The sequence below is a fragment of the Ostrea edulis genome, chromosome 2 (genome assembly GCF_947568905.1).
Source record: "Ostrea edulis chromosome 2, xbOstEdul1.1, whole genome shotgun sequence".
In the NCBI taxonomy this organism is placed as follows: Eukaryota; Metazoa; Mollusca; class Bivalvia; order Ostreida; family Ostreidae; genus Ostrea; species Ostrea edulis.
Window position 1 is genome coordinate 16,889,172 of NC_079165.1, and position 23,189 is coordinate 16,912,360.

General features: G+C 34.7%; 1 protein-coding gene across 1 annotated transcript; it reads left to right on the forward strand.

The window, feature by feature from the left end:
* The first annotated feature begins 2,269 nt into the window (after positions 1 to 2,269).
* Positions 2,270 to 21,241, forward strand: LOC130046604 (probable polyketide synthase 16). Its single transcript, XM_056153316.1, has 7 exons — positions 2,270 to 2,478; positions 11,402 to 11,562; positions 12,390 to 12,593; positions 12,829 to 13,010; positions 13,832 to 14,006; positions 16,014 to 16,067; positions 16,896 to 21,241. Exons 1-7 carry the CDS (start codon positions 2,270 to 2,272, stop codon positions 21,239 to 21,241), a joined length of 5,331 nt encoding a protein of 1,776 aa, XP_056009291.1.
* The last annotated feature ends 1,948 nt before the right edge of the window (positions 21,242 to 23,189 follow it).

Here is a 23,189-nt window from a genome sequence, read left to right on the forward strand (position 1 = left end):
ATATGATGGGGAATTAAAAAAGCAATAAAAATACAATTATATTCGTTTGAATTGAGGAATTAGAGTAGACTTATTTTCTCCTGATATGAGACACTGTAGATGGCGCTTTTTCGCGCCTTTTTTGGCGGGTCCATGGGTTATAGGCAAGAATTTGTCATTCGACGTACTGGCGCTCAACCAGTACACACATAAATATTTCGTTTTGGATGGGACTGTTCATAGGATTTTGTATTATTATCACATGAGTTATATTATACATTCTCAGTGGCGTAGCTTCCATTGAGGCAACCGAGGCAGCTGCCTCGGTAAAAAAAACAACAACACCTTTTACGTTGTTAAAATGTCGATAGCCAGACCCCCTGCCTCGGTAATATTCGCACCCAAGCTACGCCTATGATTCTTAGTAATGTGATTTCCATATGTCTTTATTATGTGACTATGGATGATGTCATAAATGATGGACGATGTTATAAGAACTGTGTTGGTGATAAAGACATGTCATTATGATTTCGTAAATCTTATTGTATAGTTATATCATGCACATTTATGTGACTTGATTGTGTTCTATATTGTGGTGAAGGTATCTGTTCATGTTATAAGAGCTGTGTTTTCCAGTTTATGATGGTTATATTGATATATATATATATATATATATATATATATATATATATATATATATATTCAAGTGCGGTATCAGTTGAGTGAGAATTAAACATGAGCGCTAACCGCGTCATCATCCACTTTATATAATAATAATACCATATTTATATAGCACCCTTTTCATACACTATGCACGCTCAAAGGTATGTAACGTGTTGTTATGTCTACAGAGTCTCAGGGGTGTCAGGAGAATGAAAAAAAGGAGGGAATAGTATATGGGATAGTCATATGATTGTTTGTATCTTGTTTAACGTCTCGCTCGAGAATTTTTCACTCATATGGAGACGTCACCAAGACTGCTGAAGGGCTTCAAATTTAAACCTATGATTGGCGCTTACGGCCATTGAGCAGTGAGGGTTCTTTAACGTGCCACACCTACTGTGACACGGGTCATCCGTTTTTAAGGTCATCGCCAAGGACCCGTGACATTCACACCTGATGCCGAGCGTTTAGCAATGGAACTGTCACTACCTGTTTTAACGTCTTAGGTCTGTCGCGGCCGGGATTCGAACCCCGGCCTTCCGGATGCGGGGCGAACGCTCTAACCTCTCGGCCACCGCGGAGGTGAATAGTCATATGAAGGGATAGGGAAGATAAAAAGAGCGAAAAATATGGATGGGGGACCGAAGGTGGAAGGGACGCGTAGCTGGTTTCTCTAGACCAAACAATCGCCATACCTTCCTACCCTACATCAACACTTTGAGAAGGAAAGAAAGCATTGGAAAAAATATAACTGAATAAGTAAGTGAATAATTTATCAATCATAGAAATACGTGTTAACTTGAATATAAAGATGCATATCAAACACCCAACCCAACATGTTCCACATCTGATATAACCACCGGTCCAAAACCAACTCTCTTTTGTATTCTTTATAGGAGATATGAGATTGAGCACTGTTCATTATCTGCACCGTTTATCTAGTATATGTAGCTGATATTGTTATATCAAAGCTGTGTTTATGATAAACATGTAGACAAAGTTACCACGCGATTATAACTGAACGAGTTGCTGATATAAGATAAAGTTAGATAACTCATTCCCGATGTAAGTACATGCACATAACAGATGAAAGAAGACATTATTTGTTTTTCGAATAAATTTAGAAGAATTTCTTTTATATGTGTATATTAAGTTTCAAAATGTTCTAAACTCAACAAAATTTACACAAATATCGTTAAAGTGAAATCTGATTTTGTAAGCAGTGCACGATTGTGTTCAGCTTCGAAAGAACCCGGACTAGAAAAATACATGCATGATGAATTTCACTTCTAAGGGATTTAACTTATTGATCTATTTGAATACGAAATCCGATTGATACTCCTAGGATGCATAAACGTAGAATTAAAAGAATATAACTGTGCATACGTGAGCTCTTCCTATTTTGATTGTGAGACTAAAACGTACTTAAAAGCAAGCGCGATTGGTTGAAAATCTCCCATCCCATTGATTATGATTAAATGTTATATAAGGACACAATTTTCCTCATCCGAAATTAGATTTTAAAAAGTTAGATAAAACATTGTACACGGTACAAATACGACTTTTAAATATTCTATTGTGTTAAACATTATTGAAATAGATGGGATGAGTATGATATAAATAAGCAATGGATGGTGACGACACCATTGCAATTGTTGGCATCGGTTGCAAATTTCCCGGTGCCGAAAACCTGGATGAATTTTGGCGTGTTCTTGCAAACGGCGAAGATCATGTCAAAGATATTCCAAAAGATAGGTACGATGTTGAAGCGTATTACGACAGCGACCCAGATGCCCTCGGGAAATCGTATATCAGAAAAGCCGGTCTGGTCTCAGGGTGAGTCCCCAATTTTGCTTTTTTCTATAGGAGTAATAAGATTGATCACTGTTCGTCACTGTTTGTAATCTTCATTCGTTATTTTGATTTTTCTTTGAATATAACACATCCATTTGTTTGATTAATCAAACATAAGCCTGAAATGTCACTCCTTGAAATGGATATAGTATACACTTTTTGACTAGAGTTGAGGGCAACATATGATTTGAAAACCTGATCGTATATTAATGTCCGATGTACATTTTTTCTCATGTTGTACACATCAAATGCTGAAACAAATGTCTAGTGCATTGTAAAATCTACACTGCTATAAGCTAAAAATCGACAAATTGTTGCACATCCGTGTGTAGATCGAGTGTTAAGGTCTCCCAAGGATATTTGGAAAACGCTTCTTTGAAATGAGCTTTGAACAGAAAATGTTATGTTTTACCCCTTAGTTTACATATTGATAATGTATAGCTTTACACCAATATTTTGATTGTATTATTGTCATTAAGTAGGCTACATTTTTCATTTGTAGCCATGTAAGATATTCTAAAGGAAAAACAATGACATAATGATTTCATGAATACTAAGAAACGAGCATGTGGATTGTTTAACAATTTTACATTTGGAAGTCGATATTTTCTGTTCTTCAGAAATAAATCTAGAATATGAAAATTGAAGATAAAGATCAGTGATCAATTTTGTAACTTCTATAATGTAAAACGTATACGGTACCAATTTTGATACACCAGATGCGCATTTTGACAAATAATGTCTCTTCAGTGATGCTCAAGCCGCAATTTTGGAAATTCGAAATAACAATAAACTTGTAAGAGCTAAAAGGAAAACTAAAGTGCCAAAAACTGGAGCCAAAATCGTCCAAGGATAAGAGCTATGCAAGAGGGATATAATCCTTAATTTTGAAATAAATCTCTAAATCTTATCCCAGCAATTAAATATGCATCCGTATTTTCAAGTTAGTAACGAAGTACTTAGCTACTGGGCTGTAGAGACCCTCGGGGACTAACAGTCCACCAGCAGAGGCCTCGACCCAGGGGTCATAATGTAAAACGTATACGGTACCAATTTTGATGCACCGGATGCGCATTTCGACAGATAATGTCTCTTCAGTGATATAAGTAATACAAAAGAGAGAATTGGGAAACAAGGAATCCTTGCCATATATTACACTATACATCGAATAAAAAAATATTTGTGTCTCATCGATAGGCCTGCCACGGTCAGAAATCGTCCACATTTTCTATTAACAATTCGTGGGTAAATAACGCGGAGGAATCTGTTGAATCTAATCCTCATAATAATGAAGACATCAACTTGAATAGTTGTAATTTCGTTTACATTAACTCAAATATACCCAGTCTTATCCGAGATCAGAAAAAAATATCCTGCTGTGGCCATCAATTCAAGATTTAGATATATCGACGACGTTATGTCTATTAACAAAAATAACTTTCATTTATATGTCAATTCGATATATCCATGTGAGCTCGAAATAAAAGGGTCGTCCACTTCTGCTTCATACTTAGATATTTTATTGAAAGTAGACATTAATGGCAAACTGACAACTCAACTGTGTGACAAACGGTATGATTTCACCTTCTACATCGTCAACTTCCCATATTTATGTAGCAATATTCCATTTTCACCTGCATATGTTGTTTATATCTCTCAACTATTTCGGTAACGCAAGAGCTTGTTCTGCGTATAATCAGTTTTGAATCGAGGTAGGCTACTGACAAACAAGTTGATGGTATAGGGGTTCCAACAGTGTCAATTGAAGTCAGCATTTCGCAAATTCTATGGTCGTTATAACGATCTAGTTCGTCAATACTACCTATCATTCGGTCAAATGCTGTTTGACGTGTTTAATACCGATTGTTAGGCCGTTCTTTGCACACTGATTTTGACTGCAGATAACTCCGTTTACCTGATCAGGATATAGGGCTCACGGCGGGTGTGACCGGTCGACAGGGGATGCTTACTCCTCCTAGGCACCTGATTCCACCTCTGGTGTGTCTAGTGGCCCGTGTTTGCCCAACTCTCTATTTTGTATTGCTTATAGGAGTCATGAGATTGATCACTGTTCGTTATCTTCACATTTCATATATATATATATATATGTATATATATATATATGTATATATATATATATATATATATATATATATATATATATATATATATATATATACTCTTCATTTTGTATCCGTTATAGGAATTATAATAATATTGTTCGTTGTTTTCATTTTTCATTAAAGTGGGTACATAGCCCCTCAGATTTGTTTTGAGGGATTTAAGTTTGAAACAATTCTATTTTTCTATTTCTATCAACTACTTTTAATTGTTAATTGTCATATGACGAAGAATCCCTTTCTTTATTTCCGACGATAACGATTTTTGTTTTGTGCAATCTTTATAGATAGATCAGATGATTCTAAATGGCTTCTAAATAAATCCCGTAGATCTTAACTTGATTGAGTAAATAAAACAATATTATCTGCATACATACATTAATGGATATAAGATAAGGGGGCTTAAGGGAATAGTCAAGATGATAAAATTTAAATCTAAATTTAATGTAAACCACAATTGTTTTGTGAAAGAAAATATTCAAAATCATTGACAAATAAAGAGTACATTAATGATGAAGGGCCTTGCCCAGAATGAGACCCAAATTTACGTCTTGCATCACTTTAAAATCTTCAATCATGATAAAACAATTCCCCTGCATTCATATGGAAGTAAATGTGACCCGTTCACGTCAGCGACCAGACCAAAACATCACTATATGCACTTGTACACTGATCGAATGCCATCACGAGGACTTAGAGATATAGGGATCACGGCGGGTGTGACCGCTCGACAGTGGATGCTTGCTCCTCCTAGGCATCTGATCCCACCTCTGGTATATCCAGGGGTCCTTGTTTGCCCAACTCTCTATTTTGCATTGCTTATAGGAGTCATGAGATTGATCACTGTTCGTTACATGTATCTTCACCTTTCATCAATATCAATCAATAGATATTAGCATTAAGAAATCGTGGGAGAAAAAGATCACTAAATGGAAACATTTTCTTGAAAGATATCTAATAAACGTGAGCAACTAATGTGTTGACGAGACTTTGAGTCGTGTATGCAAATGAACACCCTCTTTCTGTGTTTCTTTCTAATTATTTTGAAGAGTTTAGAGAAGAATCTGAAATGTTGACAGAATAAAATATATACAAGATGAATATAAAACAAATTCTACGCAGCCAAATTTAGCTATTTGTTTATAAGTTGTTGTTTTGTTTTTAAAAAATCAGAGTATATACTCTTTCACGGGAAAAATGTGATCTTTGTAAGGACCAATAACACGGAAAATGATATAGTCGTCCATGAAACATAAAATTAATTTCTAATGTGCAATGATACAAATATATAAATGCAAATGAAGTGTCGAAATGGTTAAATGAACCAGAGAAAATGTCGATATACATGATAAACTATTTGAATTTTTTCGTGCTTTCCACAATCATCACAACACGAACCTCTCGTATCCCATCGTCATGGTCTATTTCCAATCTTTTTGGTTCAGTAACATACCATGAGTGGTTTGACGTCAAGATATATTATCTTATATGTTTTGATGGTTTGCCCTTTAATATTCTCAATTTACTAAATAATTAGGATGTGATGAAAATTTTAATTGCAGTAGTTAGTGTGTACTTTGCTCCAACTTGAAGGTACAACTTATCCTTCTGTGGATCAACAGTACTGCAATAGTGTAACAATTCTCAAGATTTTGAGTCCGATCTTACAAGAGACGACAGGTAGAGGAAGGATTTGATTTGTTGAATATGAGAATTATGAGTCATTTAAAAGATATCATCATGAATACAGGTATTTAATCTAATTCCGATTCAATTTTCAATTACGACTACAGGATATAACACTTATAATAATAATAATGATAATGTCCTTTATTTAAACAGGATAGCACAATTAGTTTAAAACTAGTTTACATTGTGGTCCTGAAAACATATATACAGACAGCAGTATTATACAGATACAATATAAAATAGTACATGTTTATGAAGGTATGTTGTATACATATCAGGATATGGGGCTCACGGCGGGTGTGACCGGTCAACAGGGGATGCTTACTCCTCCTAGACACCTGATCCCACCTCTGGTGTGTCCAGGGGTCCGTGTTTGCCCAATTATCTATTTTGTATTGCTTGTAGGAGTTATGAGATTGATCACTGTTCGTTATCTTCACCTTACATACATGTTTAATATATATTAAATATTACATATTTAAAACTGAAAATAAATAAACAAATAAAAATAAAACTGAAAATAATCAAAAACAAATATATATGGTTTTAATTTCCCGAATGAAAAAAAATTCTAAGATAAGCGGATTTTAAAGTTTCCAATGTTGGGTAATATTTTAAAAAGGTCTGGCATATTATTCCATAACTGCAAACCGTAAATTGTAAAAGATCTTCTAAAATATTTTGTCTTTGCTCTCTGGATATATAATGAATTACTTTGACTTAATCTGGTAGATTTACTGCTAATTTCATGAACATACTGAAAAACATCTAAATAATCGGGGGTTAGACTATGTAAAACTTTGAAGACAAGAATGATAGCTCTATATACAAAATAGTCTGACAGAGGTATCCATCTAAGTTGCTGTATCATTTCTGTTGTAGATGTATAAAAACTTCTATTTAAAATCACTCTAGCAGCTCGCTTTTGAAGTTTGCATAATTGTAAAGACCGTCCTTGTTTTTCATATTGCCCCAAACAGTACAACAGTAGTTAAAATGAAGTAAAACAATTGTATTAAAAATTTTCAGTAATAATTCAGTTGACAAGAATGAATGTAATCTAGATAACACACCTATTTTGCTTGCAAGTTTTTTGGTTAGAATTTCAACATGTTCAGACCACGTGAGACATCTGTCAATATAAACACCAAGTAGTTTTGCATATGATACATTTTCGATGGTGATATTGTCCACTTTTATTGAAAGTTTTCTACAATTTCTTAATCTATTTTCTGTACCAATTATCATGCACTGCGTTTTCTTGAGATTGATTGTAAGTTTGTTTTTATCCATCCATTCCAAAGTATTCTTAAGATCCATATGTAATTTTTTTTCTATAACATCTATACTTTTATCCGAGACATCTTGGGTTGTATCGTCCGCATACATATGGGCTGCAGAGTATTGTAAGCAATCTGGATAGTCGTTTACATATAGAATAAAAAACAAAGGACCAGGTATTGATCCTTGAGGTACTCCTATTGTAAAATCTAGTTTGTCGGACTGAATTCCATTCCATCTAACACATTGTGACCTATTTGTCAAATAAGATTTAAACCAATTTTATGAATTGTCACATATTCCAAAAGACAGTAGTTTGTGAAGTAATACGTCATGATTTACCGTGTCAAAAGCTTTACTTCTTTTTTATAGGTCCAAGTCCCTTTGAAGTTAGTTATAAGAGCTATGTGTTACTTTTTTAAATGCTCTACCAAGGTATTTGATGAATTTGGTTTATATTTGGTACATTTAATCTATTTTCTAAACGGATTGTTTTTTTCAATTTGGAAAACTGCATTATAAAAATGAACATTGAATTTGGGATATTAAGTATACTTGTAACGAACAGACGTTGAAGATACATAAAGTTTCTTTCTCTTTCTTCTAAGATAGGAAAATATGTATCATGTTATCTTTACTTTATTGTAATGAAATAGAAGATTGAATAGAAACGAGTATTTTCTCTCTAATCTACTACACCGTGTTGAGACATAAGGAAGCTTTTTTCATTGTAACATACCCTTTCAGATCACTTTCAGATATTTCGGACACTTTCAGATATTTTTTGAAGATTGATTGATTGAATATTGTGTAACGTCCCTCTGGAGATTATTTCACTCATATGGAGACGTCGCCACTGTCGGTAAAGGGCTGCAAAAGGATGCGGTGAAACAGCAATTAAAGTTGGCCCCCTTTTCCGTGGTCAATAAAAGCAATTCTACTGTAGAAAAGTTAAAATTTTATACATAGAGGCCACAGACGATGATTCTAAATAGTTTCAATAGTTCCATTTGTCAAGAGGAATGCCGAAATATCAATTGATTTTTAAACCCTATAACAAGCAGTTTTAGTCATAGGCTTCCTTCATGAATAATGATAAACAAAGTGGGCGGGTCTTAACACAAAGGACAACATTCACTTTTTAAGAATATGAATAGATCTCGTGCTTTTCCCATTTACAAATCACGTTACATTATTTAATTATGTTAAAATCTTGATTATTTTTATTATCAAATGGAAGCTATGCATGATTTTCACTGAATACATATATGCTGTATATGCGATCGGTATTTCTAATGCATGCTATTTATTCGTGGTGATGATATTGCTGATACATGTACCTAAACACGTTATCAGAAGCTCATTCGGTCATTGACACCGCCGCTGAAAAACAAATCAGAAATCCGTACAAATCTTATTGTCATTCAAAAAGTTATTTCCAACTAAATAACGGAAATTATATTAGAACTGTGAACCGTCAACATACATTTCGTTCAAATCCTATATTATATTGTGATACACTAAACATATGTCACAAGTGCTCACAATAAATAAACCAATAAGTAAAGACACCTCCTCTCCTTTTTTCGGGCTCTTGATCGAATTTGCCTAGAAGCAAAATATATTATAAATATCTGGGTTCGTATAATTATTGATGAAAGTACCATGCTTATCTATTTCTATATTCAAAAACCACGTGCTGTGAAAGTACATCTTTATGTAGTACACGCGTAAGTCTTTATGTTTCGGTTGATTATATTACAGGTAGAATAATAAACCAAAAGATCTACCTGTAATGTGTAAAATTGTCCTAAATAAAGTAAAATCATATTAGTACATTCCACTTTGCATATAATGTAAACAAAGAAAATGTATAATTATTTGTGTAGAAAATTAGATTAAAAAACGTCGACTCATTTCTGATAGCGATACATATATCTAAACGTGTATATGATATATCAAACTTTAGTAAATGTTCGGTGGTCTTAGTTCGACGGACAGGAATGAATATTTTCAAACATTGACATTATTTGTGTCAGCTTTGTAAAAGAACTTGGTATCCTTTATAGAAAAGAACATGATGATTTTGAGCGTATTCTTAAAGAACGATGTGCCGATAATATTTCAACAGTGTGCTAGTACATGTATGTAAATGTTTTGATGATATGTTTCTTCATATGACATGAGTCACTTTTGGTATCAATACGTTAGAATACCAGCAGAAAAAAGAGGATTGTGATGAAATTTCTATATACATATCTAGATACAATATGTCCATTTACATGTACTTTCCAAAACTCATTATAATTACAATGTATGTGTACTTTTCATGAATCGGTATCTACAATATCGTTTATAGTCAGCACTTCGCAAATTCTATGGTCGACGTGTTTCATACCGATTGTTAGGCCATTCTTGGCACATTGATTTTGACTACGGATTACTCAGTTTACCTGATCAAGACGGAGGATGTGATCGGTCGCTAGGGGATGCTTACTCATCCAAGGCACCTGACGCCATCTACATGTCCTGGATACCGTGTTTTTTCAACTCTTTGTTTTGTATTCCTGATAGGAGTGATGAGAATGATCACGTTTTGTTATATCCACCTTTCGTTATATCGATTTAGTTTGCCAATACAACCTTGGTCAAATGGTGTCTGACGTGTTTCATACCAATTGGCACTACTTTTTCTTTTCTAATTTTACATTGCACCATGGAGCACTGTTACGTTGGTAGGCCTTAGGCCTTTAAACTAGGCCAATGGAATTAAGAATCAACTGAATTAAACGTGAACAATAAAATACTGTACTGTCTGATTATTTATATAGAAAACGTACATCCTTTACTTACATAAAACTTTAACGATAAAAATTCTTTAAAAAACACCAAAAAAACACAACCAACTCAGATATGTACAGCGATGTCATAGTTGAAATAAAAAAGTATTTGCAAAGTTGCTGTTTCATTATGTTTTTACTTAGGAAATCGACCTGTCTCAGCGCTTAACATGTGGATCGCTATAGATCTATGAATTGCATAAGTAATTTACTGTGTTGGATCTAAATATTTTATTAAATAAAAAAATCGCAAATAACATACCATTTTCTGATGCATTACGCTACGTACACATGTAGCTTACGAAGTCTCTACCGAAAAAAAAAGAGCTAAAATTAAATGATTATGTATCTATTTACATTATTAGACCTGATTAATTTTCCTGTGATGCTTTAAGTAAAATATTGATGATATGTAAGTAATCTATTAGTAATACACGTGTGTTTGCCAACCCCGTGGGTGCTTCAACATGGTTAATTTCAATTTAAACTCTTTACGTTGGCCTATTGAGAAATGATTGACACACGAATATTTGTTCAAATTGATGTATGTAATATTTGGTACCAGAGATAGATCGTATACACATGATGATATAAATCATGGTCCCAACCCAATGTCCCAATTCCAGCTCATTATCTATTCTCATACCATATATATAGTGTCATTGACATTATGCATGGTTTGGTGGATAGATTTCTAATTGTTTTATTTTCGGAAAAGAAACTATTCTCCTGGAACAGAAGATCAAAACAGTTAGGGGACTTTTGTCTTGTATAACATTTTGCTGACGTGATCAGTCGATGTTGACCAGGCTTTGTTGACCGATTCCGACTGATGATCTCAATCATCTAGATCTGGTGCATTATCGATGACCAATATAAACATATGTATAATTATGTACCACTGAAACAGAACCAAAAATGTAAAACTCTCTTGACATATGTAGTTAATATTCAACTTTCTATCGATGTAACTAGAATCAACGAATGGGACAAAATGTTTTTCGGAAAAGGAGATAACGAAGCCAAGAGGATGGACCCCCAACAGCGATTAGTGTTAGAGTGTGTATACAAGGCCATGGAAGATGGTGGGATCACTAAAGCAAATTTGGATCGGTCAGAAACAGGCGTCTATATAGGTGAGTTTCTTAATTCGTTTGGTAGAGCAATGCTATCTGCAATGAATGCCAACAAAGATTATATGTCAGTGTCACAATGGTGTTTTAACATGTTTGATTTTACAATTATATTTTTAAAAAAAATTGAATTTGTCCTTTTTGTGTTAACTATATCATTTTAATTTTTTGGTATGTGTTTAAAAATTTTGTTCTCTAGTCTTGTTTTAGCAATTCTATTTGTTGTTATTGTTTTTTTTTTTGTTTTTTTTTTTTTTTGTTTTTTTTTTTTTTTTAACAATTCGATATGATATTTTTCTTCTGTTATTTTTTATGGCATTAATTCCATAATTTTGTTGTAGCAATTTTAGTGTAACATTTTTTGCAAGCTGTTATTATTGTTTTAGTGTGAATTATTGCTCCCCCATTCTCTATGAACTGTTTTATGCTAAAGTAAAATGTGGTTAATTATTGTATACAATATTCAAATTTAGTTATTTATGGTATATTTAGTAAGTTATTGTATATTGTAGTCAAGATTTTGATATCAACGACATCTGTAGTGGACATCTATAGTATGAACTTCCATAATTTCATTTCTTACAGAAAATTAATTAACTTGGATACTTATTACATCTTTGACATTCTTACAAATATATCTTAGTAGATATATTCATCGACAGATTGGATATCAATAACTATAATTCACTGTACAATAGCAACTATTGCATGGACTTTGATAGGATGTTCAGGCAAAGGAAACTATGCTTTAACTTAATTTACCATAATACTACATGTGTATGTTTGCTAGAGTCATAATTCACCCCAGATTAAACTCACGTCTTTTATAGGTGCCATGAACGGGGAGTTCGAAGCCCATTTCATAGAAGATACTAAGGTGTTGTCCCATTACTCCGTCACTGGACTTAGTAGGAGTGTTATATCAGCACAGGTTGCCTACTTTTTAAATTTGCATGGTCCAGCTCTTACGTTAGATACTGCTTGTTCGTCATCGCTTGTTGCTATCCACGCAGGCGCACAGGCAATAAGAACAGGTACCTTCTCATGTGTTGAATGAAATGATAATTGTTCTGTGTGTCTTTTTGTGCACTTTTAAAGTTGATGAATGTTAACAAATATATCAGATTGAACAAATGTCATTTCAAGCCAGCATAATAAAACACAGAAACATAAGTTATATTGCGCTTTCGACAATTCAAGGATTCAAAATTATGTATAACGTTTACCCTTAATAATCATCAGTTACAATTTTATGTTTCTAAATTGAAGGAGAGATAAATCTTGCAATATGTGGGGGTGTAAATGTTCTGATGAGTCACATGATGCCGATAGTATTGTCAAAGGCACGGATGGCATCACCTACAGGAAAATGTCACACTTTCTCAAAGAATGCTGATGGATACGTCAGAGGGGAAGGATGTGGAGTTGTCATCCTCAAACGTCTTTGCGATGTAGGATTTAATCTTCTACTCGAAATAAATGTCATATAAATCATAAACTCTCTCTCTCTCTCTCTCTCTCTCTCTCTCTCTCTCTCTCTCTCTCTCTCTCTCTCTCATGTCCATATTTTTCCATGACTCATTTCAACTTTAAGGGTGCATGCCTATAATCCAAGCGTTGTGATATAAAAAGAAATCGACAAATATTAGAAATTTAATCTGCATATGTTGTTCTACATTTTTGTACTTGTGAATTTCATGGAAAAAAAATTAGCAGAAATAATTAGCATCATCCATACGTCACAATTTAAACATTTGTTATAATACGCTATGGCGTGAAAAATATATCTTTGCATGCATTTAGTGAAATAATAGACTGCATTTTAAATAATTGTATCATAATTTTTAAATATGTGCATTCCAAAGTAGCATCCTTAATTGCAGTGAACTTCAATGCTCCGGGAATTAAATTGAAAACAAGGAAGGGTAATAGTAGCTTTGTTTGAGATGTCCTCGTGAAATTTATCCACTTTGAGTTTTCCTACATGACTTTGAGATATCTTGCAAGTAGTATCATTTTGACATGTACTATTCCATTTGTCTGGCTATATAAATACTTTCACTTGGCATGTCTTAAGAAAAAGCGTATAGATTACAATCGCTAAATATTCTAAACAAATTTAATCCATCATTATGATGTAAATTCAGAAATTGGAAACGCAGAATAAAATTGGCTACCTTTTAGGGATCAAATCGCAAAAGTTTTGGATCCTAGAAAATACCCGTTGTACAGTATGTACTTTTATTTTGAATTCCCTGCACTTTTGTTAAAGGCTATGCATGATAACGATAATATATGGGGAACCATTAACACAGCCTGCAATCAAGATGGACATGAAAATTCACCAATTACAGCACCTGCAGAGAGTCAACAAATTCGCCTTCTAGAGAAGATTTTCAACAAATCAGGAATCGATCCCGGCAGCGTGCAGTACATTGAAGCTCACGGTATGTATCTTATCCGTATATAAAATTTCTACAGACCAACACAAAGTCCGACAGCTACAGATTTATGCTTACATTTCTATTGCTCTTGTTTCTTGTATCTTTACAAATTGCACTGATAGGCATTTCTTTATGAACGTACTGCAGGTGTAAACAATGTGTGCATGGATATATAACTACTTGATCAATATAGTACGTTTACTTAACGGCTAGGGACACTAAAATTGCATGGGAATAAATGTATCATAAAATAGCAAACCGATACATCTAACACTGAAACTGGATGAAATCTTAACGAATTCGATACGCAAGAGTTTGTTCCGCGTATGATCGAGGCAGGCTACTGACAAACAAATTGATGATGCAGGGCTTTCAACAATCTTTTTTAAAGTCAGCATTTCGAAAATTATATGGTCGTTATGATAATCTACTTTGCCAATACCACCTATCATTGGTTAAAATGCTGTTTGACTTGTTTCATACCGATTGTTAGGGCGTTCTTGGCACACTGATTTTAACTACGGATAACTCTGTTTGCCTGGTCAAAATATAGGGCTCTCAGCGGGTGTGACCGGTCGACAGGGGATGCTTGCTCATCCTAGGCATCCGATCCCACGTCTGGTATATCCAGGGTTCCATCTTTGCCCAACTCTCTATTTTGTATTCCTTATAGAAGTTATGAGATTGATCACTGTTCGTTATCTTCACCTTTCATAAGAAAATTATTAACATATATTTTAAACGCTAAAACTGCATAGACAAATGCACACCAAATTAAGCATTGCAATACATATAGCACTAACACTACTGGTACAAACATAATTACACCTGAAACATTTCTACAAAAAACCCAGATAACAATCAAATTTCATACAGAAATACATAAAAGACTGAAAGTTTGTTAATGTCCGATTACCCCTCCATGACCACATTAAAAGTAATGTGGTCATTGACCTACTGAAGATCCCCTCAGTTTAAATGTGCCTATAATTGTAACTCATATTAGGGTTTCCCCCCAAAAATTATGAAAATGCTATTTAATATCAGAAATATGTAAAATAATAGTATATAGTTTTTTCATATGAAACACTTTTTTCAATTTTCCCAAGTGGTTATTGTCCACAGTGGTTCAGTTGCTAGAGCTTCTGTCTTTCATGTGAAATGTCTTGGGTTCAACTCCCCTCTATACCTTTTGGTTTTGATTTGAAAAGTATTATTTACATATTGTTAAAACCTAAAGATACATAGTGGCCGAGGGAGATTAAGAGAACCTGTTCACAAAAATATATTTAAGTACTAAGTACTTGTCTGAAACTCTCCTTTCCTTATGAGTAACGGAACACTTAAACAATAAAATTACATCATATGGGATTAATACAAATCTATAATACCATTAACACTACATACAGATATCCAACTCAACAATTGCAGTAATTTAGGGCTGAAACGATACGCCCCATTCACGATACGACGCGTATTGTAATATTTATGCCACGATTCAATATTTTCAATACGATACATTTTACAGAAGAAACCAATAACTTTGAAGAAAAATTTAATTACGAAGATTCGCAATCACAATTTCAAAAGTAAATTCTTTCCAAACCGCCAAACGGTAAGATGCCTATTGACTCTGCAATTAAAACTTATTAAATTCTTTATAGAGTTTGTCAGACTCGATGCTCACAACAATGACTGTTATCAGATACTAATTATTAAGTGCAGGTCAAGCCCGATACATTGTACTGACCTAGATTTAAAAAAAACCTCATCGAACATTGAATCGAGCGTTAATATTGAACAGTATCGATATTTCTGTGAATAGTTTCAGCCCTAAGTTACATGTACATAATGTTTCCTGTGGTATTAAAATTACAAATAATTACACAATATTACATGTGACACGAAAATTACCCCAATTTTCAAGCAATAGATTAACGATGATCAAACGCTGGAGTGGTTCAACCCATTTCATGAAATGGTCCTTTAGATATAGAATTCAGGTAAAAGGGAGAATAATATACATATACATGCATTTGTACATGTATTTAATCTATATAATAGGCTGACACTTAATTTTTTATTCGCTATAGGAGTTATGAGATTGATAACTGTTCGTTATTTTCACCTTTTCACCAAAGTGTATTAGTTTACCTAGATATAAATATATTTAACACTAAAGCTACATGTACATGTAAGTACAAAACTTGCATCCACTATGATTACACATACATGTAAAAGTGACAGAAATGCATTGAGAAGTAAATTATTTCATAATCAATCAGTAGGCCAACGCGACCGATGAAGAACCCAATTGAAGTTCCACTCATTTTTCAAAACGTCTTTAAACGAAAGATGAAGATAACGAACAATGATCAATCTCATAACTCCTATAAAGGTGAAGATAATGAACAATGATCAATCTCATAACTCCTATAAAGGTGAAGATAACGAACAATGATCAATCTCATAACTCTTATAAAAAGTGAAGATAACGAACAATGATCAATCTCAAACTCCTATCAGCAAAATAGTTGAGTAGTGAGTAACTAAATTCATTGAAATCTGGTAATGGTCGTATATTTTGTGGAACACTATCTGAATACAAACCATTAATACGTTTTCTTTTCTTGTTGATAACGACATTCCCATTGATGGTTGCATTTACAGAAAACTAACTGAAAGAAGTTTTTGAAAACATATAAACTGAAAACGACGTTTGAAATATTCATACCTTGATTTAGATTTCTTCATTTACAGAATTGCTATATCTATAATAATGAGTTGATGAAAGGTAAATATAACGAACAGTGATCAATCTCATTGATACAATTACCTTTATTGCGGAAAAGAAAATATCACTTTTTATACGACCCCACTGTTTGATTGTAGGTACTGGAACCCCTGTTGGTGACCCGATAGAAGCAAACGCTCTTGGAAAATTCTTTGGATCGCATTATGTAGATCGTAAAATTAAGATTGGGTCCGTAAAAACCAATATCGGTCATCTTGAATCCGCAGCAGGTGTTGCTGGACTCATTAAAGTTCTCTTGATGATGAAACAGGGCTATTTTGTACCATCACTGCATGCCGATGAGCAGAATGAAAACATTCCATTTCAAGAATATGGTTTCACAATCAGCAAAGACTACTCAAAATGGAATCAAAGTCCTGAAGGTTATCGATTGGCATCGATCAATTCATTTGGATTCGGAGGCACAAATTCGCATGCAATAATATACAGCAGCCAAAGCTTCAACAGATTGGGAAAGAGCAATAAAGGGTCCATGTCTGAAGTTTTATTTCCTAGACGCAACGCTGTAGTATTATCTGCAGTAACAAGGGATTCTTTGCAAAAAATAGTTCACGACGTAAGAGAAAATCTCAGTAATATGTCTTCACTAGAGGATTTATCATATACCTCTATTTTTTGTAGAGATCATTTCAAATTTCGAAAGTTGATAGTTACAGACTCTGTAGAAAATCTTGAAAAACAGTTGCAAACTGTTTTAGAGCAAAACGAACAATCACTTTCTCCAATGCCCTCTACAAAACCTCAAATAGTATTTGTTTTTTGTGGAGTGGGAACTACATGGACAGGAATGTGTTCAGAAATGATAGGTGTAAATCCAGTCTTCAGAAAATGTGTGCTTGATATTGACTTTCATTTGAAAAAGCTTGGTGCAGACATTTCAATTTACGAAGCGTTTCAAAAGAGGAAAGAAAATTATACAGATCCTATTCTAGCTCACATTGCAATTTTTGCAACTCAGTTAGCACTTGCAGCGTCATGGAAACACATAGGGATATGTCCATCAGCGATCATAGGACAATCTGTAGGGGAGGTGGCTGCAGCATACGAAAGTGGGGCATTATCACTTGGGGATGCTGTAACAGTTATTTATTATCGTTCACTTGCTCTGCCTACATGTCAAAATGGTGCAATGATGGTCATTCGCAATTGTGCAACTGAGACGGTTAGTCTAGCATGTGCTAAAATTCAGAAAATTTATAATTGTAAAGCAAATGTAGCTGTCTACAATAGCACAGAATCGTGTACTGTGTCTGGCGATAACGAAGCTCTGGAAAGACTGAAAACGGATTTAGCTGACGACACAGTATTCATACCCCTCAGAACACCTTGTGCATATCACAGTTATCATACCAAAGACGCCGGTAAGGACCTGGCTGGTATGCTACAAAGCATCAAACCAAATGTGCCATGTATTCGAACCTTTTCAACAGTTACAGGAACAGAAATAAAATCAGACTTTGTTTATCCAGAATATTGGGTATTGAATGTTTCACAACCTGTATTATTTATGCAATCGATGAAGTCAATGAAAGAAACATTAGATAATATGATCATCTTAGAAATAGGACCACGACCAGTATTCCAGGCACATTTTTCTGCGATGTTTCCGAAAACAGATGACATAATTTTGCCGTCCATGAACAAGATGTCAGAGATAAAAACATTTTCAAACACATTAGATAAAATTTTCGAAAAGGGATTACTTCCGATTTGGAAGAATGTCACAACAATGAATGGAAGTCTTTGCAGACTTCCAAGATATGTTTTCAGTAAGAACGATTGCGGCATTAAATTGGATGTCAAAAAGGGCTTAACACAAGGAAATGATCGTGAAAATTACTCTGGTCGTATGATTCAATCCACAAAGGGGCCGAACAGGAAATTCAGTGTGTATATCTCAAAATGGAATACGCCTTTCGTATACGAACATATTGTGCACGACAGGATAATTCTACCAGGCGCTTTATACGGAGAGATAGCACTTGAAATCGGAAGAAATATATGGAATGGAAATGTGGAAGAACTCGAAATATCATGGCGAATTTTGAACCCTTTGGAAATAGGAATGACGGAGGAGAAGTATCTCCTTATTTATGTTGACTTCCCATCTTCTTTGGAAGTTGAATTCAAAGTACGAGAAAAAGAAGGGTCTAGGGTATTGGCCGAAGGGACGGTGAAACATGTGGATCAATCGAAGTCAGAAGTCGTAGATGTTGCAAGCATTGACGGGACACTTGCGAAGAGAAAATCAAACAATGAAATTTATTCATTTCTGAATAGATTAGGTTTCAAACATGGTTCAACTTTCCGAATAATATCGGGGATTCAGTCATCAACTAATGACAATCTTGCGGATATAATCTTAACAAAAACCGTTATTATGGAAATGACAAGAACATGTTTTCATCCGGTCATTATTGATGGAATGTGTCAGTTATGCGTTAATCCCACATTGAAATTAGAACTCGGAAAACAATCTCGTATTCTACCTACTGGGGTAAGGAAATTCACAGTTAAACAATCGCCGACAAAAAAGATGACATGCTTTTCAAGATTGATGTCAGATCAAAATTCAAAAGTAATATACAATGCGTTACTTTTACGAAAAAATGGAACGATTGTAGCAGAGATGGAAGGATTTGAAATGACTTTAGTCCCTGGGGAAAACGAAACCGTAAATCATTTTCTTGAAGAAAAATGGCAACTCAGTCAGATTCCATTAGGAGAGGTTTCTGCAAATAGACCAAGCTTAATAGTTTCATGGAAAGAACAAACAATAGCACAAGCTAAATCAGTTTTATGCAAAATATCCACAAAGCTAGAAGCAGTCAACTTATCTTCCGATCTCCAAATGAATAATTTTCTTTCAGCATTGCCTGAACGTAAAGTTTTAGATTTATATTTTGCTCCTGGCTTTGTCGCTGTTGAAAATTCACAAAATGGAAATCAAGTGTTAGAAGTCGTGCAAAAGTCAGCACACCTTCTTTTGTCGGTGTTACAAAAGATAGACCTTGATACAGTCCGCTTATACATCATTACAGAATGGACACAAGGTGGTGAGGATAGAGAGGTATTTGGTGTCTTTGGATCGGAACTATGGGGGATCGGTCGTTCATTTCAGTTAGAACACTCTGACTTTGAACTTGCAATGATAGATCTTCATGGAAACTGGCTAGACCTTCAAAATTCAATTGTAACCACGATCTGTTCTCTCAGAAACGGTACAGAAAAAAATCGCTCTCGGGAATTCATTATTTCATCACAAGGAGTATTGAAAGCTACAATACAACATTTGCCATCAACATACTTTGTCGACAGTGTGAAAACAGTTGATCCGTCAACGGAAAAACATTTCTCTGTTCGAACACGATCCAAATCAAACAAACCGTCTTTCTTTTTGGTTCCAAACCTAGAAAGTACAAACAACAACAACAATGTTTGCAGCGTCTCCGTCGACAAAGTGTTGTTATGTTTCAAGAATTATGCGTATCCTTTCCCAAGTACAATCCCAGTGACAAGGTACTGGAGTCGCGGTCTCGACATCGGACATGACGTAATGGCTTGTGAATTTACCGGACAAGCTTTGAAAAATGGGAAGCAAATTGTTGGTTGTTGTCTTATCAATGTAGCATCTTCGATAGCAGTTAACAAACTCTGCATCTGCGAACTGCAAGATATACCATTTTACAGGATGGGGATGTTTTTTAACACTGTTGTTGCAATGTCCTTTGCAGAGAAAATCGAAAAAAAGAAATATGTTTGCGTTTTACACGACAAAGAACATGAGGATGTAGCAGCACTTTTGAAAGTATTACTACAAAAGAAACAATGTTTAGTTAAAACAGAGGAATTTCATATTTCGAATGATAGTCAAGATCCTTCAGCCTCTGTTCTTATCGTGTTGACAAAACAAGTCACGCGCCCATTTGAATTGCTTATTCTGTTGTTTCCAAATCTTCAACAGTTACTTACCATCAAGGGTCTGTTACCGATTTCTACAACGTCAGATGATCCATCAAACTACCCACACATAGAATCATGTGTTATAGATATGTTTGACATATTTAAGCAAACAAAAATGCGAAAGCAATTTAAGCGAGCAAAACAGTTGATGCTGGAAATGAAAGAAGCTGCATATAGAATATCTCAACACAATTCAGAATATATTTTGAATATGTCGGTCTTGAAAGAATCCACAAAAATACAAATTCCAAGCAACATGTTGATAAGAAGAGATTCAGCATACATTGTTATCGGTGGTCTCACAGGTCTAGGATGGGAAGTGACAAAATTTTTGGCTGCTCGAGCGGCAAAGATTGTAATCAGTTTATCTAGACGATTTCCCTCTGAGGTAGAAAATCGAAGAATAGAAAACATAAAACGTATCGAAGCACACATATCTGGCATGAAAAAGTTGATATAACAAAGAAAAAAGATTTAGATTGCGTCTTCGCAAGACTTGTAAGAAATCTTGCAATCACAAAGATCCGTGGGATTTTTCACGGTGCCGGTGTTCTACGAGATACACCCGTGAAGAGATTGACAACCGAGATGTTTGATGTTCCGCTAATTCCCAAGGTATTGGGCACGTGGAATCTTCATCGAGTGACAGAAAATTTGGATTTGGATTATTTTGTTATGCACTCCAGCATAGTTTCTCTTTTGGGAAATAGAGCTCAGTCTAATTATGCTGCAGGGAATGCCTTTATGGATGCATTTGCTCATTATAGACGTTCAATTGGTAAAGCAGCACAGGTCATCAACTGGGGATTGTTGTCCGTCGGAATGGGAGCGGATCAAAATATTCAGGCTATAAATGCAATGAACGGATTTTATGCATTGTCAAAGCATGAGATAGCCAATGCACTGAACTGTGCGTTGATCACAAATAAGGTGCAATTTGCAGTTGCAGACTTGAACACATCTGTAATAGGAAAAGAAATTGAAAAGAACCTTGAGTCAAGTCAAATTCACGTGCATGACGGAAATCCAGATTTAGCCAATGCCTTTCCAGAACACAGGGGGAACAAAGATCATTCACTTCAGTCATGGGTTGACTTTGTGAAGTTGTGTGCCGCATCGATTTTATCAGTTGACCAATCCGAAATCAAAGATACATCAATCCTCCTGGATTTTGGATTGGATTCCCAGCAAGTAATAGAGCTGATCAATTACCTGTTTGAATCCAGTCAAATACGCCTACCTGTAGTGTATCTCATGACGGGAAAAAACACCGTTACCGACATCGCTGGCTACTTCCTTTCCAAATTAACAAAGGAGGATGCAACATGCGATGATGATTTTATTTCTGAAAGTCCGTCAAGTTTAGAGCTACATTATTTTGATTTGTATGAGAGCGATTCGAATAATCCGCATTTCACCTTTACATTAGATTTCAATGTTTCATGGGAGCTGAATAGTGCAGAATTATGGAAAACAACCCTTCTGAATATGATTTTGATAAATCCAGAACTGCGAACAATATTTCAAAAAACGGAACCAGGACTAAAGCGTGCTGATAAGAGAAAATTAGTACTTGACATTGAGGATGTCTGTTTTGATTTCTTCATAGTTTCGTCAAATGATGAACTACAAAAGGTTTCCAAGGACGTATCAAAGTTTAATCCTCATGTTGACATTCCCATAAAGGCTATGTTTTGGAGCTCGCCCAGTTGTGGAGTTTTAAGGTTGATATTGAATCATTGTTCCATAGACAATGGAAGTGCTTCAACCATTGTTAAAGATATTGTTTACATCGTGAAGCATTATGTCATTCATCGATGTTTTCCAAAAGTGACGGAACGAGAGCCATTGGATCCAGCATTGCTAATTGAAAAGCAAATGAAAGGAGAAGTGGACGAACTTAAATCTTTCTGGAATACAGAACTTTCAAAATGTAAGAAATTACAAAGCTTTGAAGTCCTTGAAACAGCAAAAGAGACATTTAACAATAATTGTGGAGTAATAATGCAGCAGAGTGACAAACATAAGTTAGGCAAAGTCACAACGAGGCATTGGAGTGGTGATCATATTACAAGTAAGGTCATCACCAAGCATTGGAGTGGTGATCATATCACAAGTAAGGTCATCGCCAAACATCACAGTGTTGACCATAATACAATCGAAGTCAATATGAAGCATTGGAACGGCAAACACAAGTTAAGCGACGTCATCACGAAGCAATGGGACAGTGATCATAATATACGCGATGTCAACACCAAACACTGGAGTGGCAACGAAAAGGCAAGCGACGTCATCCGAAAGATTTGGAGCACCGAACAATTTCAAAAACTGGAAGATACATCGAAAAACATCAATTTCTCTCTGTTTTCTTTCTTTTGCACTGCTTACCAATTAACTATATCTAAACA